This window comes from Miniopterus schreibersii, assembly GCF_964146895.1.
Source record: "Miniopterus schreibersii genome assembly, chromosome: 2".
Classification (NCBI taxonomy): Eukaryota; Metazoa; Chordata; class Mammalia; order Chiroptera; family Miniopteridae; genus Miniopterus; species Miniopterus schreibersii.
Window position 1 is genome coordinate 147,561,762 of NC_138102.1, and position 16,307 is coordinate 147,578,068.

Below are 16,307 nucleotides of genomic sequence, written 5' to 3' on the forward strand. Positions count from 1 at the left end.
CCCAGCTAGTAGGGGGCAGAGCTGGTATTCAACGCCAGAGCCCAAGCTCTTTCCACTGCATTGCACTGGCCTCACTCATAAAATGGCAACTGGCTAAAAAAATAAATTCTAATCATTGTTTTACCTGTATCTTTATAGAGGTTTTAGTTATTTTGTTGTTTACTAAATATTTTGGAAGGTTGATGGTAGGGAGATACATCTTACAAAAATGATACAAAAATGAACCCAAGCTGAATTGCACTTTAAAAATATACATTTTCAGCTCGGCCAGCGTGGCTCAGTGGTTGAGCATCGACCCATGAACCAGGAGATCACAGTTTGATTCCCAGTCAGGACATAAGCGGGGCCTGCAGGAGGCAGCCGATCAATGACTGATCATTGATGTTTCTGTCTCTCCCTCTCCCTTCCTCTCTGAAATCAATAAATGCCTTTTTTTTTTTTTTTTTAAGAAAAACCATACATTTTCAGTTTTCTTAATCACAGTTTTCTGCACTGAGAGATCATGGCATTTTTTAAAACATCTCAAACATACTTTGCAGTCTGAAAAAGCATACGGGTTAACAATAGAGGAGGTAGTGACTATACACAATTGAAAGCAAGTTTTATTGGATTATCTGTGATAACAGGAGTTAACTCCAGATAGTCCTTAACCTTAAAATATCTAAAATCATTTATGTGCCAGAAAAGTGGTTGGCATATTGTAGACAATATTTTTAAATAGAGTAAGTGGATATCTTATATCAACATTAACCCAGGGCAGATTGGCAACTTTTAAATTCTCTCTAATTAGAAATATCAAAGTATATCTTAATGAAAATGAAGTTTTGATTGCTTCAAGTTGTACTTCTTGTAGATATATTTAAATGAAAATAAAATGAATCAAGTGCATTTGTATTTCTTTTCTAGTGTTCAGCTTCTTGTGGTAAAGGTTTAAAGTACCGCGAGGTGCTTTGTGTTGACCAAGTTCAAGGGGCATTAGAAGAAAAGTATTGCAGTCATCTACAGAAACCTCGAACTCACAAAGCTTGTAGATCTGTCAGGTGCCCTGCATGGAAAGCCAAAAGATGGAAGGAGGTATGTGATGTATTTTATATTTACATATATTTTTTGCATTTAAAAAGAATATCTTAATTCATTCCGTATGCTTTCAATAACCTTGAAAGTTTTACTCCACTAAAATGTGCTGTATTCTGTTAGACATTTTTGTACTAATCTCTGAATTAATGCTGTACAGTGTTAACGTATTTGCTAAGTCTATAGTTAAATAACAAAAATTAGTCATTTAATTTTTTGTGGCTGTAAACTTTATAAGAAATTCTGTTATTGACTACTAGGGGGCTACTGATGATCATAATATTGTTCCAGGTATCCTAACAGTAAAATACATATGATAATGTATTCAGTAACTGCCTTGTTTCCACACCAAAGTCTTGGATTTCAACTAATGTTGCATTTTGGAAAAGGGACTGTTAAGTTCCAGAAGGAATCATAACTGGAGATTGAAAGTTAGGTGTCAGAACTAGGTGCTCAGCCTGACTAAGACTGGAATGCACACACACTTTGAAAAAATCAGCAAAATTGAAGCTGTACGTAGGTGACATCCAGGCTGAGAACTGAGTTTATAAAAGAAGAGTGATCGATACCTGCCCTGGCATAACTCAGGGAAGCAAGCTCAAAAATCTAAATTAGGAGAGGCATGCATTTCAACATGGATGTCAAACAAAGAGCAGCTTGGGAAATATAAGAATCAAGTCCAAGAATGAAGTCGGAAACATTAACTAGAATAACTTCCCAAGGCCTGATTTCAATGGAGCTGGGCTTTCAGCTCAGCCTTCTGGCTGCTCTCAATAGTACCTTAGGGTGCTTAACCCATTTCTTACAGGGCCTAGCCCTGAAACAGGAAAAAGAAACCTATTTTCTGCTGATGGAACTTCCTTGTCTTTGTCTGATGTTGGAACTATGTTATTAGAAAAATGGGGGTGCCCCCTGACTTCTAAGTCATCACCATCTACTGTGAGTTCAGAGCCTTGGTGCAAGGCGCTGCGTTTTGAGCGCCATGGCGTCAATGTGTTGTTATTGAATAAAAAAGCCCCCAAATGCAGTGAGCATCTCAGGAGGGGTGGCCTCTGTCACGTGCTAAGGTGCTGAGAAGTGTGGTTAACGTTCGAGGGAAAAGTAGGGGCAAACACATCTCTGTGTTTCACCCCCACAAAACATATATTCTCGAGCATTGTCTTCTACATTTGTTAGTAAATAACACCAGTTTTAATGGTTTAGCAGAGGTCATGATTGAAAAGATCTCCTACTAACCTGTTTTATTTAGTAAGTGCCACTACCATCTACTGAGTTGTTCAAGATAGAAACCACCCTGTTGCCTTTTCCCTTGACCCCAAATCAGTCCCTCAGCCCTTTCTCTCAATTCTTTCAAGGCAGCTCCAGAACCTTCCTTGCCACCACCCATCTAGCGCATCGTCACCTGATCCCAGGTGTACTGTGGTGTCTTTACATAGAGCTTTGCCATTATTTACCTGTGGGCGGTGTGAGCTGTAGCAGAACTTGAATGTGACCTTGTCACTTGGTAACTTCTATGACTTACTGTTGTCTTCAGAGGGTAGGTGTAAAATCTGACCCGTGCTGACTTCCTCAGCCTTGTCCTAGGCCGCCGAATCTCAGGGGCGATGGGTATCTTGTTTGCTAAGCACTTAGCTTAATATTTCTCACTTTGAATACTGCAGTTGAGTTTCAGAAACGACATGCCACCTCACGATGTATTAGTTATACATTGCGATTTTGCTTACAGCGGGGCTTTGCCTTCCTTTATGGGGACCAAGATGTGGCAGAATAAGGGTGCAGCTAAAGGTGCCGGCCCAGCGCGGGGCAGATGCCTCCTGGCTGACGCCAGGCCCGGCTGCTGGGGGACGGAGCGGGAGTGAGAGCCTCGGCTGCGTGGCCACCGTTCCTGCGGGGCCCCAGGGTCCTGCTGCCGGGCAGCTTCCCCAGCTGCTGGTGGCTGGTACTCCGGAGGGACACTTCCTGACCCTTGACCTCCAGCCCCACAGCAGTGAACCAGTCATCAGGGCTAACAGATTGGCCCTGGCCTACCACCAACTATGAATCTGTAAGATTCACTGCAGGAGCCTGTTTCAGGGGTTTCTAAGATGCGGACAGGAATATTCAAAGGCTGTAAGAACACTGATGCTCTTGTCCGGAGGCCGCTTTCTTCCCTTTGACTTGGTTTTCCTTGTCACAGAAATTAGCCTCAGATGCCCACACAGTCCCCACGTCTCTGCCAGAAACAAATGACCGCTTGTGGAGCCGTTGGCTTTTGATTTACTCTATAAAAAGCACCCGCATGAAGTTAATTAACAGCTGCAGGCTGTCATCGCACTGCATATAATAACATATTCAACAGAAGGGTAATTTCGGAGGTAGTTAGGAGATAATTGCTGGTTGCTCCTTTGTTCTGACTGCATAAATTGTAACATTGCTTTAATACAATCGCTCACTATCAAATAATTTTATTTTATTACTATTTTACATTGTACCTCAAATGGAGAGACTCATTTGGCAAATCGTGACCAGAGAGGGGCTCAGATGAGATGAAGTAATACTCTTCATTGGGTACTTGATATCATTTTTCAAATGAAAGGATTTAGTCATGCCTTTTAATGACTGCTGCTAAGTGGGAACAAACACTGCTCTACAAGGCTGTGTGTCCTCTGGGTCAGGATATATACCTTTAGAGGCCAATTAAAAAATAAATTATTTTTTAAAAGTATCCCCTCCTTCCTGGAACCAAAAAGGATATTTTTTTCCACTTAATTTTACCTATTTGGGAATACCAGCTTCACTTATAAATTCCAGTTTTTAAGGCTAGCATGGTGCTAGATTCTTCATTGTCCATGTCTCATCTACTTAGTTCAGTACCATCCAAAGTAATCTTTTTTTAATTGAATTTATTGGGGTTATACTGGTTAATAAAATTATATAAGTTTAAGGGTTACAAGTCTATAATACATCATCTATATATTGTATTGTGTGTTTACCACCCCAAGTCAACTCTCTTTCCATCACCATATCCCCCCTATATTGTCTACTACCTCCCTCACCCCTATTTCCCTCTGGCTACCACACACTGTTGTCTGTCTATGAGTGCTTTGGTTTTTCCCCCCATCCAATATAATCTTTATGTTAAAAAAAAAATCCAGAATTCTCACTTCCCCTTGATCATGGCAAACCTGCGGGACATCTTAGAAAGATACCTAAAATAACTCACTGAATGCCTAAAGAATATCCTACGGAATCTAGAACCATGTGACATCAGCCACTTGCCTGGTTCCCCTTCTCTGAGACCCACCATTGCCTTTCTAGTATTTTAAGATCAGAGCTGGAACCCAAGGCTATACAAGTGCCAAAATCTCACAAATCTACTGGCCAGTGCCCCCTTTCCCAAAACCCTTCCCCTAGTTTGGAAAGAAAAAGAAACTGTATGCTAAATGCTAGCATGTTTAAGTATTTTGTATTTCTGTAATCTCATATTTTCTACCTTTCCAAAAATACATAAATCTATGTTTCTATATTTTCAAAAATTTCTGATGTATACAGATGTCTCTCTCATAGTATAAAAAGATAAATCTTAATTAAGTCCCCATAGCCCCTGGCCAAGCACCCAGACCCCTTCATCTCCGCACCCAGGCTGTGTTGTTGCTACCAGTGAGGCCAGGCAGGAGCCCGAGGACGGCAGGGCGTGTGTTTGCTCACGGGCTGGGTGGACTCTGCCTCGGCCTCTCCTAGCGAGTGTCCGCAGTTCTGTTTTGCGTCCTGTGCTGCCTGTGACCTCTCTACCATCTTTCTTGATACCTAAGATGGCCCTTCTTGGACTGGGCTGAGATGCCTAACACTTTTTTGGTTTGAGGCATGTATCAAGAAACTTTCAAGGCAGAAATAATTATATCTCCTTAAGAAAAGTGAAAAAATGGGACTAAGAATGGAGCAGAAAGGAACAGTCACTTCTTGACACTGTGAGAGACTTGGTATTCCTCACAGCTGCAGGTACTATTTCATTCATTGTGCAGATGAGAAAACTACTGCTTAAGGGGGTAACTAGCTTGTGCAGGTCCCAAGCCAGGAAGCGTGGGGGGCAGGCATTTAAAGACAGGTCTATTTGAACTTTCCTTACTCTAGTTGCTGTCATACTTATTAAATTACTATCCTTAGACATAACTCATTCTTTATTTTCTGAGCAACATACTGCCCCTCTTACAAGGGCTCCTGAAATCAACAACTGCAGTCTGTTATTGCACCACATGTCACACTGCATTCAACGGAAATGTAATTTCTATGTTGTCCGGAATTCTTTGCACACTTATTTATGTTAAAAAGTCTGTTGCACAAATGTATGATTTGATTTAGTTGATTACATATTAAATATGATGTAGTTGCTCAAATCACTAGTAGCATATTAGGCTACGTTAACAGATAAATAGTATCCAAACTTTTGGCACCAATAATCCTGGTCAGATTTTGGAGCAGTGCCTATCTGGGACCCATGTTATTACAAAAGTCTTAACAAATGACCAGATTCCCAGAGAAGCACAATCAAATGGTGACAACTATTTAGGATTTGTCCTGTCCTGTTCTGTTGCAAGTAGGAAAAGCCCTGGTCATTAGTGATTTAATCTCAAAGAAATGTATTGCCTGGACACTGGAAGGCTGCTGGTTTTAAGTTTGATTCAGCAGCTCCATAATATAAGTTGCTGGGTTGGCATGTCTGTGAGTCTGTTGGTCAGTTCCTAATATTCCTAACATAACTCACACAGTTCCAGGCCTCACCTTCATCTTTCTCATGTGAAAGTAATATGTACTTGTTCCATGTTGGTAAGGAGGAAAGATTCTGGATGGTGGGTAAAAGTTTAAAGAATATTTCAGCTCAGTGTAAGTGAATATTTGCTAACGTTAGAGTTATCCAAAAATGGAATGACAGCTTTCATGATATCATGAACATACCCAGATGGAGGCTATAGAAGTATGGGTGGGTTTGATATCATTTATTCACTATTAGTGTCAAAGGGATTTCAGAATTGAAGAGAAGTTGAGATTAGATATTCCTGGAGTCTTTTCTAACTCAAAATGCTGCTAATACTACTGCTACATTATTGATTTACTTGAAATAAACAATAGTTACAAATAACCAACTATAATAAAACCAAAACCTTACTCCATTAATAAGAAATTATAAATAATGTACCAAGAGAGAAGATGTCACTATTTTCATTTTGATAGCTATTTATTAACTAGCAGTGTGAGTCAGCCTCGATGAGCCTATTTTTTTAAAAAAATTTTTTTTTAAATGTCTTTATTGATTTCAGAGAGAGGAAGGGAGAGAGAGAGAGAGAGATAGAAACATCAGTGATGAAAGAGTCATGATTGGCTGCCTCCTGCACACCCCCTACTGGGGATCGAGCCCGAAACTGAAGCATGTTCCCTGACTGGGAATTGAACCTGGATCTCCTGGGTCCTAGGTCGATGCTCAACCGCTGAGCCACTCCAGCCAGGCGAGCCTATTTTTGCAATGCATGTTCCAACATTTCTTTATTTTTGCTCTATAATATAGCCACATTGATTATACTACCTGTGGATGGGCTAAAATTCACCTTCTCCACTTCCACTGTCAAGTCTTTAAAGTGCCAGTCTTTGCACTGTTATAATATATTTATGTATAAATAAGATAATTGGCTGATTTTTCCTGTTTAAATTTAATTACACAGTGTTGGTGAGTTAGTGCATTCCCATCAATTGTTTGTGTTATACGTGTAACTATAGCCTCACACTGGCTTCATATTTGTTACTTGTATTAAAAAAATGCTTATAAATATGTAGTTCTATAAAGCTATTGAATAAGGGTGCATATATTGGGATGTACGTTGGGAGATCCTTCTGGTAAGTCACTTGACTTAATAGTAGGTGATCATATCTTCCCAGAATGACTGGAGGAGGAATGGGCTGGGCAAAGGCAAGAAGTTCTGCTTTGAAAATGTTGAGTTTGAGGTACCTTTGACATGTCCATATAGAAAATATATGAAAATTCTTAAATACATGAATATTTTTTGTAAGTATGTGAAAATTATAAATGTAGAGCTCAGAGTTATGACCAGGGCTAGAGAGAACAGGTTTAGAAATTATTGGTACACAGAAGAAATTGCTCACAGAGAGCTCAGAGTGTGCAAAGAGAAGCAAGTTATAAACAAAACTCTGAAATATGGTAACGTTTCAAGGCTGAACAGAGAAACTAGAGTCAGTTAAGAACTTCCAGAAGGTGCAACCTCAGAAGAGGAGAGAGAGCTCTGGACCAGAGGGACGTCAGTCACAGAAGCCAGGATGGCTCTGCAGAAAGTGGTCAGTGGCGCTGAATATGTCAGTGAGGTTAAGATTTGAAAAGTGTTTATAGGATTTGGCAATTAGGGTTTTCGAGATCAGGCTAAGAAATATTTAAGTCATAAATTATCTGTTCAAATCTAAAACCACATTAGTTCACCCTTTTTACTCTTATCTCTAAGAAACTAAAAAACAAATGTCACTAGTTTGTCCCAAGCAGTAGTCCATTTTGTTTCCTTTCAGGAAAGAGGTCCACCGAGAGCAGTTACACAGAGTCTCAGTGGATTTATCTAAACACATACTGTGATCAAAGGAGAAATAGACTATTGTGGTTTACTGAATTATAGAAAATTATATTGTCTGATAGAACTTCTTGCTAAACTGTGTTTTGTGAGTTATATTTTCCAGGTATTTTTTGTTCAGGTTTAGAGGCCGGAAGTTTTCCAAATGTAATTTATATTTGTGAAATTATCCTGGGAAAATGTTTGTAGGATCCTTATATTGTAGGCTAATCATTTTCACAAGAGGTTCAGATAAGCTAAACTACATACAGATATTTTAGTCTACATAATATTGTGCCCTTCACAAAGCACATGTTATGTTATTATTGTCTCTGTAGAAAGGAGCTGTATGTTTTGTGTGAAAATGTTCAATGAGTTGACACAATTCGACTGCTTAAGCATAAAATGAAAGTCAATATAAGTTTGTAGATATGTGTAATGTTCTTCATAGGTTAAAAAAATACAAAGTATCTTTCAAGTCAGTTTCTGCTTATACACCCAAAATAGAAAATAATTTTAAAGAGCCTTTAGAATAAAAATGCTGCACAGCCTGTGAGAGGAATTCAAGTCTCCCAGGTGAACTAAATTCTTACCTTTTGTGGGATTTTAATTTTCATTCATGATAAAAACCATATACTGTAGATATATATATTTATTACTGTGAGAAAAAATTATTTACTCAGGAACTTGTACAGAAATAGAGAACTTAATGAAGACCTGATTTTTTACCCTTATAATATCCATCAGCAATAGTGATAAGCCCCTGAATATCACTCAGTCCCCAAATTATCACTCAGTGTGACTTTCAATCCCTTCTGGAACAACAGGAGCATAAAACCAAACAAACTCACACATTAAATAAATATCATTGGATGTTCCCCACACTTTATTAATGTTGGCATCACAGCTTGGTTGTGGCCAAGCTGTGTTAATGAACCGGCATTCTAGAGCTGAGAGATGCCAAGCCCTTCCCTCCCACTGGGGAGCCCAGTGAGCACTCAGAGCCTGGAGTCGGGAGCAACTGAGCTTTAACTTGCATCACCACTAACCGGGGGCAGCAGCTCAGCCAAGGGACGGAACAGCTCTATCTCAGGTCCTCAGCCCTGGGACCTCCTTTGTGGAGCTGTTGCCAGGAATAAGTGTCTGGAAAATGGCCTGTGAAATTTTACAAATAACACAAAATTGTCATTGTGCAGATAAGAAAAATGAGACCTGGAGAGGTTAAGACAAGTTTGTCTAAGTTTATGTTGACGCAACCAGCTTCTCCAAACTTATCCATTGAAATATGAGCACGGACCAACAGATTAGCAAATACCTGGATCCCCCACGTAGAGTAAGCACTGCAGGAATAAAGATGAATATAATACAATCTTGGAGATTATTGTTTCTTTGAGGTCCGTTATGCAGACAGTGTAAGGATTTAAGTGATGTGAAAAAACAATGTAGAATAGTTTCATTTATAGATGTTAGGTACATTTAAGTCAGAAGAGAGTGTTATTAATTGAGCTGGAGTGTCTGGTATAACATGTCATATAACTTGTCATAATTTCCAGAAGACTTGAGTGGATATTGCAAAATAAAACCTATTTGTGTAGATGCTTCATATCAGACAATCTTGAACATACTTACTGCGTGTGTTTTCTATCTAATGCCTCGTATAACATCAAGCTATGTTTAAATGAAACAAGAAAATGTCATGAGAGTATTTTGCTATTTTTACACAGCTGAATATTTGTTAGCTAATTGTGCAAATCTTTTGGGCTTCTTTGTAGTGCTCGGTGACCTGTGGCTCTGGAGTTCAGCAAAGGGATGTGTACTGCAGGCTGAGAGGCGTTGGTCCGGTGGCTGAAGAAATGTGTGCCGGGTCCAGCCGGCCTCCCTCGCAGATGCAGTGCTGGCGTCAGGACTGCGCGCGCTACCAGTGGGTGGCAGGAGAGTGGCCGGACGTGAGTACTGACGGGTAAACTTGCAAAGACACCGCAGGCAGGCCCCGCACGTGCGCCACTCATTCCGTCCTTGCGTTTCTAGTGTTTGACGTCATGTAAGAAGAAGGAGACACGCCGGCAAGTGCAGTGCATGGACGCACAAAACATTCAAGTGAACGAAAGTTTCTGTGACCCTGCAACCAGACCTCTTTCAATCAAAAAGTGCAAGAACCCTCCCTGCAAGTATATTGTACTAACAGCAGACTCATCTCAGGTAAGGCAGAAAAAGGGAAGTGGAGAATTTTTGCTTCTGAAAAAAACATACCTGAGTCTAAAATGTGCCGCAGTTGAAACAGTCTAAATTGGAATATGGGGGCAGATACAGTATGAATTTAATCTAAGGAATAAAGCCACTGATGGATGGTGCAAATGAATTAATAGCAACATGGATGTCAAACAACTTAGTGCAGTTGTGAAGTGTCAGTTACTGCCCACTGTGAAATCAATTCCCAGGAACAGTTTGGCAAATTGGCCCTGCAGAGCTGCCTGTTTTTAAGAACAGCTTTATTGAGGCATAATTTACAAACAATAAGCCACATGTATTTAAAGTGCACAGCTTAATAAGTTTGGATGTATGGATACGGAAACACCATAAAGCCATTACCATATTTAAAATAAAGAGCATCTCCATAACCCCCCCAACCAAGTTTCCTTGTATTGCTTTGTAATTCCTCCCTCCTTTTCCCCTCTCCCTTCCCCACCCTACAGGTAACCCAATCTATTTTCATTTTAGTGATCTGTCACTATATTAATTTACATTCTTAAGTTTCATATAAATGGAATCATACAGCATGCACTATTTTTGTCTGATGCCTCATAAGTATTTGGAGATTCGGTCAGGTTGTATGTATCAATAATTTGTTTCATTTTATTATTGAATACTATTTCACTATATGCATATCTTTAAGTCCACTGACTTTTTCTTCTGTGGTGTCTGATTTGCCATTTTCCCCACCCAGTCTATTTTTCATCTCAGATAGTGAAATCTTCTTCTTTAGAGATTAGATTTGAGCTTTTTTACATCTTCCATGTCTCTACTTAACTTTTGAACATACTGGAGTTATTAATAACTTTTTAATGTCCTTCTCTGCTAATTCTGACATATCTGTGTGTATTTACAACTTAGGGAATTTTTAGTATATCACAAGTTTGTGCAGCTATCACCATAATCTAATGCTAGAACATTTTATCACCCCAAAAAGAAACTCCATACCCATTAGTAGTCACTCCACATTTTTTCCTTCCCCCAACCCCAGACAAACAGTTTTTTGACTCTATGGATTTGCCTGTTCTGGACATTTCATATAAATGGAATCATACAATGTGTGACCTTTTGTAACTGGCTTCTTTCACTTAGCATGATATTTTTAAGGTTCATCCGTGTTATAGCATACATCAGTAACTCATTCCTTTTTGTGAATGACTAATATTCCATCGTAGGGCTATGATACATTTTGTTCATTCATTCAGCAGTTGATGGACAGTGGGTTGGCTTACTTTTTGACTATGATGAATAATGCTGTTAAGAACATTTGTGTGCCAGTTTTTCTATGGTATACGTTTTCAATTCTCTTGGGCATATAACTAGGAGTAGAATTACTGAGTATTATGATAACTCTGTGCTTAACTTTTTGAGGAAATTCCAAACTGTTTTCCCCAGTTGCTGCACCATTTTGCAGTTCCTGCCAGAAATGTATGAGGATTCTGATTTCTCCATGTCCTCATCAACACCTGGTATAGTCCGTCATTTTGAATATACCCATCCTAGGGGTATGAGTGGGATCTCATTGCATGTCTGAATTTCATTTCTCTAATGACTAATAATGTTGAGCATTTTTATGTGCTTTTGAGCTATTTCTATATCTTCTTTGGAGAAATTTCTCTTCAAATCCTTTGCCTGCTTTTAAATGGGGTGGTTCATCTTTTTTATTGTTGAGTTGTAATTCTTTATAGATTTTGGGGTACCAAAGTCAGTTATATGAATTGCAAATATTTTTACCCATTCCGTGGGTTGCATTTCGCTTTCTTGATAATGTTTTTTGATGCACAAATTTTCTTAATTTTGAAGTCAAATTTACCTATTGCTTTGGTTGCTTGCATTTTAAGTATTATATCTTAAAAAAACTATTGACTACCCAAGGTCACAATTCTTACCTATATTTTATCCTAAAATTTTATAAATTTAGCTCTTACATTTAGCTTTTTTATACACTTCAAATTAATTTTTGTATATGATGCAAGGTGGGATCCAACTTAGTCCTTTGCATGTGGCTACCTAGTTGTCCCAACTCGATTTGTGGAAAAGACTGTTCTTTCCTCATTGCATTATCTTGGCATCCTTGTCAAAAACCACTGGTCATGAATGTATGAGTTTATTTCCGAACTCAGTTCTATTCCCTGATCTGTGATGTCTGTCCTTATGTCAGTACCACAGTCTTGGTTACTATAGATTTACAGTCAGTTTTGAAATCAGGAAGTGTGAGAGAACCTACTTTGTTCTTCCTTTTCAAGATTATTTGGTATTCTGTGTCCCCTACATATCCTTATGAAATTTAGGATCAACTTGTCATGTTCTGTGTAAAAGCCAAAGAGGATTTTGTTAGAGATTACAATGAATTCTGGTCAATTTGAGGAATATTACCATCTCAATGAGTCTTCAAATCCATGAACATGAGCTATCTTTCCATTTATTTAGGTCTATTAATTTCTTTCAAGGATGGTTTATAGCTTTAAGTGTACAAGTGAACTTCTACTTCTTTTCTTACGTGTATTCCTAAATATTTTATTAATTTTTTATGCTTCTGTAAATGAAATTGTATTCAATTTTATTCTCTGATTGTCCATTGCTAATGTGGAAATACAATTGATTTTTGTATGTTGAACACATTTATTGGAACTAATTCTTATTTGTGCATGGATTTTGAGGACTTTCTGTACACAAAAGTACGTCATCTGCAAATACAGATAATTTTATTTCTTCCTTTACTTCTGGTTGCTTTCACTTTTTCTCGCCTAATTTCCAGGCTACAATCTCCAGAACAGTGCTGAATAGAAGTGGTGTAAACAAACATCATGGTCTTGCTGTTGCTTGTTAGAGCAAAGTTCTCAGTTTTCGCACTTAAATATGATAGCTATAGCTTTTTTTTTTTTGTAGATTCCCTTGATTGGTGCCCTTCTATTCCAGTTTTGCTTAGTGTTTACACCATGAAATGTGTTGGATTTTGTCAAAAGCTTTTTCTTCATTTCTTGAGATTCTTGTGTGTGTGTTTTTCTATTATTCTACAGTAGAATAGATGCATTCCATTAATTCATTTTTCATATATTAAAACAATCTTATGTTCTTATAATAAATCTCACTTGGTCATTGTGTATAATCTTTTTTATGTGTTTCTGGAATTTTTGGCTAGAATTTTGTTGAGGATTTTTGCATCTATATTCATAGAAGATATTGGCCTGCAGTTTTCTTGTGATGTCTCTGCCTGGTTTTGGTGTGAAGGACACACTGGCCTCAGAGGATGAGTTAAGAGGTGTTCCTTACTCTTCTTTCTTTTGCAAGAGTTTTGGAAAAGTCGATGCTAGCTCTTTAAACATTTTGTGGACTTCACCAGTGAAGCCTCTGGTCCTGGGCTTTCCACTGTGTGAAGTTTTTTGATTATTAATTCAATCTCTTTCCTTCCTATCAGTCTATTCAGATTCTTCCTCTTCTCCAGGGTTTATTGTTATTGCTGTTTGTTATTATTTGTTTGTTTAGTAACTTTCCTGAATTCACTGTAAAGTTTGTATTCTCTGTCACGTGTAGTCACTGAAGTCTCTGCTTGATTAGTTTAGTTTTCAGTAAATGATTGAACAGTGATTCCCTTAGGTACCTGAAACTGAATAATCTCCAGCTTTTGCCAGAGGCTTCTGTGTGCATGTGCAGGCACCTTTAACACTCGGCCAGGCCACTGACAACTCTTCCTTAACCTCAGGTCCTGCTTGTATAGATCCTTGAGAGCATAGGCCTTTTTCAGGTGCTTCCTGAGCATGTGTACAGTCCTGCACAAGTGCACAATCCTATGCATGCATGGCCTTCTGGAATCCTATGAATATACTGAGGCTTTTCAAAGCCCTATGAACATCCCATTTCCCAGTTTTTCCTTTTAATTCTTGTTTGGTGAGCCGACTGTTTGTCCCAACTGTGATCCATCTCTTCTGGAAGCTGCAAAGTTAGACAATGGACTTAAATTCAACAATTCAACAAATGCCCCTGGAGGGGAAAGTCTTTTAGCACTGGGTAAGCTCCAGTTAGGTTAAAAAAAGCCTTGCAAGTGGGGTCTTCTAGAAAACCACCAAATAGTTCAAATAATCACAAATCTTTGCAATGGAATCGTTGCAAGATGCCTAGTCTCATTCTGCCCCTTTGGTGGCTGCCAGGCTGCTGGTTCACCATATTTGCGGGGCTATTGATTTTCAAGGCTACTGTGGAGCAGGAAAGGGGAGAATGGGAGTAAGGCAAGCCACAGCATCGCAAAGCTCCCTCTTCTGAGATTTAGCCTTGGCTATTGAATAGACGTTTCCTGGATTGTTGCAAGCTTTTGGTTAATTTCCAGAGATCTGAAAAGTTAATTCTGACAAATTTTGCCAGTTTTCTCATTGCTTTTATGGAGGAGAGAATTTTCACAGGTCCTTCCTCTGCCATTTTTACTCACCCCACTGGGCCTGTTTTGATAGACGGATTTTTCTCCTTATTATGGACTATATTTCCTTGCTGCGTTGCCTGCCAGTTATCTCTTTCCTGCTTGTCAGACATTCTGAATTTTACCTTCTTGGCTACTGGATAATTTTTATTCCTATACATATATTTTGACCTTTGTTCTAGAATGTACTTATTCTGTCTGGAAGCAGTTTTGTCCTTTCTTGTCTCACTCTTAAGCTTTCTCATGTCAGACCAGTTCATTGTTTAGGGTTAATTTATTCCCTTGTACTGTGCAAAGACCCTTCTGAGTGGTCTACATATCGTAGAATGCATGCAGGTAAGATTTGCCAGTCTGGCGAGAGGGACCAGACTATATTTGGTCCCATGTGAGTGGCAGATACAGTAATTTCTGTATCTTTTGATTGGTTCATTCCTGGGCCTCAGTTGGTGCCCTCACATGTGTGTACACACTGGTCAGTACTCTGCTGTTCCCTAATAAATGTCCTTTATTTCAGGTAAGAACCCTCACATATGTTTTATTTCTCCAAAGCTGCACCTGTTGGGAGATACATTTTCATTCAATTAAGATAGTCTTAGTAGTGTAATGGAAAAAACAACAACAGGCACTTTAAATAGAAAATCTAGCCTGGATATGGATCTTTTCCATTTATTGATACAACTCTGGGAAAGTTACTTAATGTCTCTTAACCTTCATTTACTCATCTGTAAATGAAGCTAATGAATAAGATTGTTGTGGGGATAACATTGGATAGTGTGTATGTATATTTATATTAATATATTTACATGTGTGTATGTATATGTGTGTACATACACACACACACACATGCACCTGGTGAATATTATTAGGCCTGGTTAAGTTTAAGGATATCGTCTCCCCCTCATAATTATTTTTCAGTGTGCTGGTAACTGTGGATTTAGTTACCGACAAAGGCTTACATATTGCACTGAGATTCGGTCCACTGAGAGATATAAGGTCCATCAGCTTCGGCCTATAGACTATGGAGAATGCCCTGTGCTGCCTTCAGCTCAGGCTTACAAATGCAACCTTAGGAGCTGTTTGCATGTGGCCACTTGGAAAGTTGGAAAATGGAGCAAGGTCAGTATATAATTATGAATTTAAAACTTTCTGGATGAAACTTTCTAGGTGTGAGATACCTATGTATCTGCATGTCTAACCAGATCCCAGAATTGTTTCATACCCCTATTGTCTAAAACCCACTTTGTTGGTTATTTGTAAAAATATCTTATCTTTTTTATGTGCTTTACTATAACCTGCTTCTATGTATTCCTTGGAGAGCCTCACACAGTGACTTGCATTTTGAGTAGATACTTAACCAGTAAATATTTTTAAGTGGAGAAGTAAATAAATCTAACATGTGAGTAATAAAAGTGACTCACACTATATTCCATTTCCAGTTTAATGGATGGAAACAAGTAAATATTGCTTTCCAAACAGCATGTAACAATGAGAAAAAAACTAAGTAGTTTTAAGAACCAACATGAATTAATGTTTATCAAGTGTTTATAATATAGTGTTGATATAACTATGCAAAATAAATGAAAAGAAGCCAGTAACTGAGAAATGAGAGATTCAGGCTAATGCCTAAGAAATCCTCCCAGCTGTGACTGTCCAGTCTCTAGGGTATTTTTGTATCTACAGTAGGTCTAGCCACTACTGGTCATCAGTTTGTTCCAAAAGGACCTAGTCTGAGAGGAGATATGGATTTACTGGCCTTATTACCCATGATACACTTTACCTTCAAATTTGACTCTGTTCACAGTGCTCAGTGACCTGTGGGGTTGGGATTACGGAGAGAAGAGTAGAATGCATGGCTGAAAACGGTTGGTCCAGTGACTTATGTTTAAAGCGTTTAAAGCCAGATGCTCAGAAGAGATGTTATGTCAATGACTGTAAGTAACAGACTTCAAAAATCTACCTAGTACCTAAGTGTTCCTAAGAGCTTTAATTAA

The 16,307-nt window shown here is 38.6% G+C and overlaps 1 protein-coding gene across 1 annotated transcript in view; it reads left to right on the top strand.

Annotated features, from left to right (window-relative positions):
* Positions 1-16,307, top strand: part of ADAMTS20 (ADAM metallopeptidase with thrombospondin type 1 motif 20) — a 160,217-nt gene that overhangs the window by 121,297 nt on the left and 22,613 nt on the right. Inside the window, exons 29-33 of the mRNA XM_081128121.1 lie at positions 907-1,074; positions 9,428-9,601; positions 9,684-9,854; positions 15,232-15,432; positions 16,118-16,247. Coding sequence (XP_080984247.1) covers positions 907-1,074; positions 9,428-9,601; positions 9,684-9,854; positions 15,232-15,432; positions 16,118-16,247 — 844 coding nt within the window. The remainder of the gene's footprint in view (positions 1-906; positions 1,075-9,427; positions 9,602-9,683; positions 9,855-15,231; positions 15,433-16,117; positions 16,248-16,307) is intronic.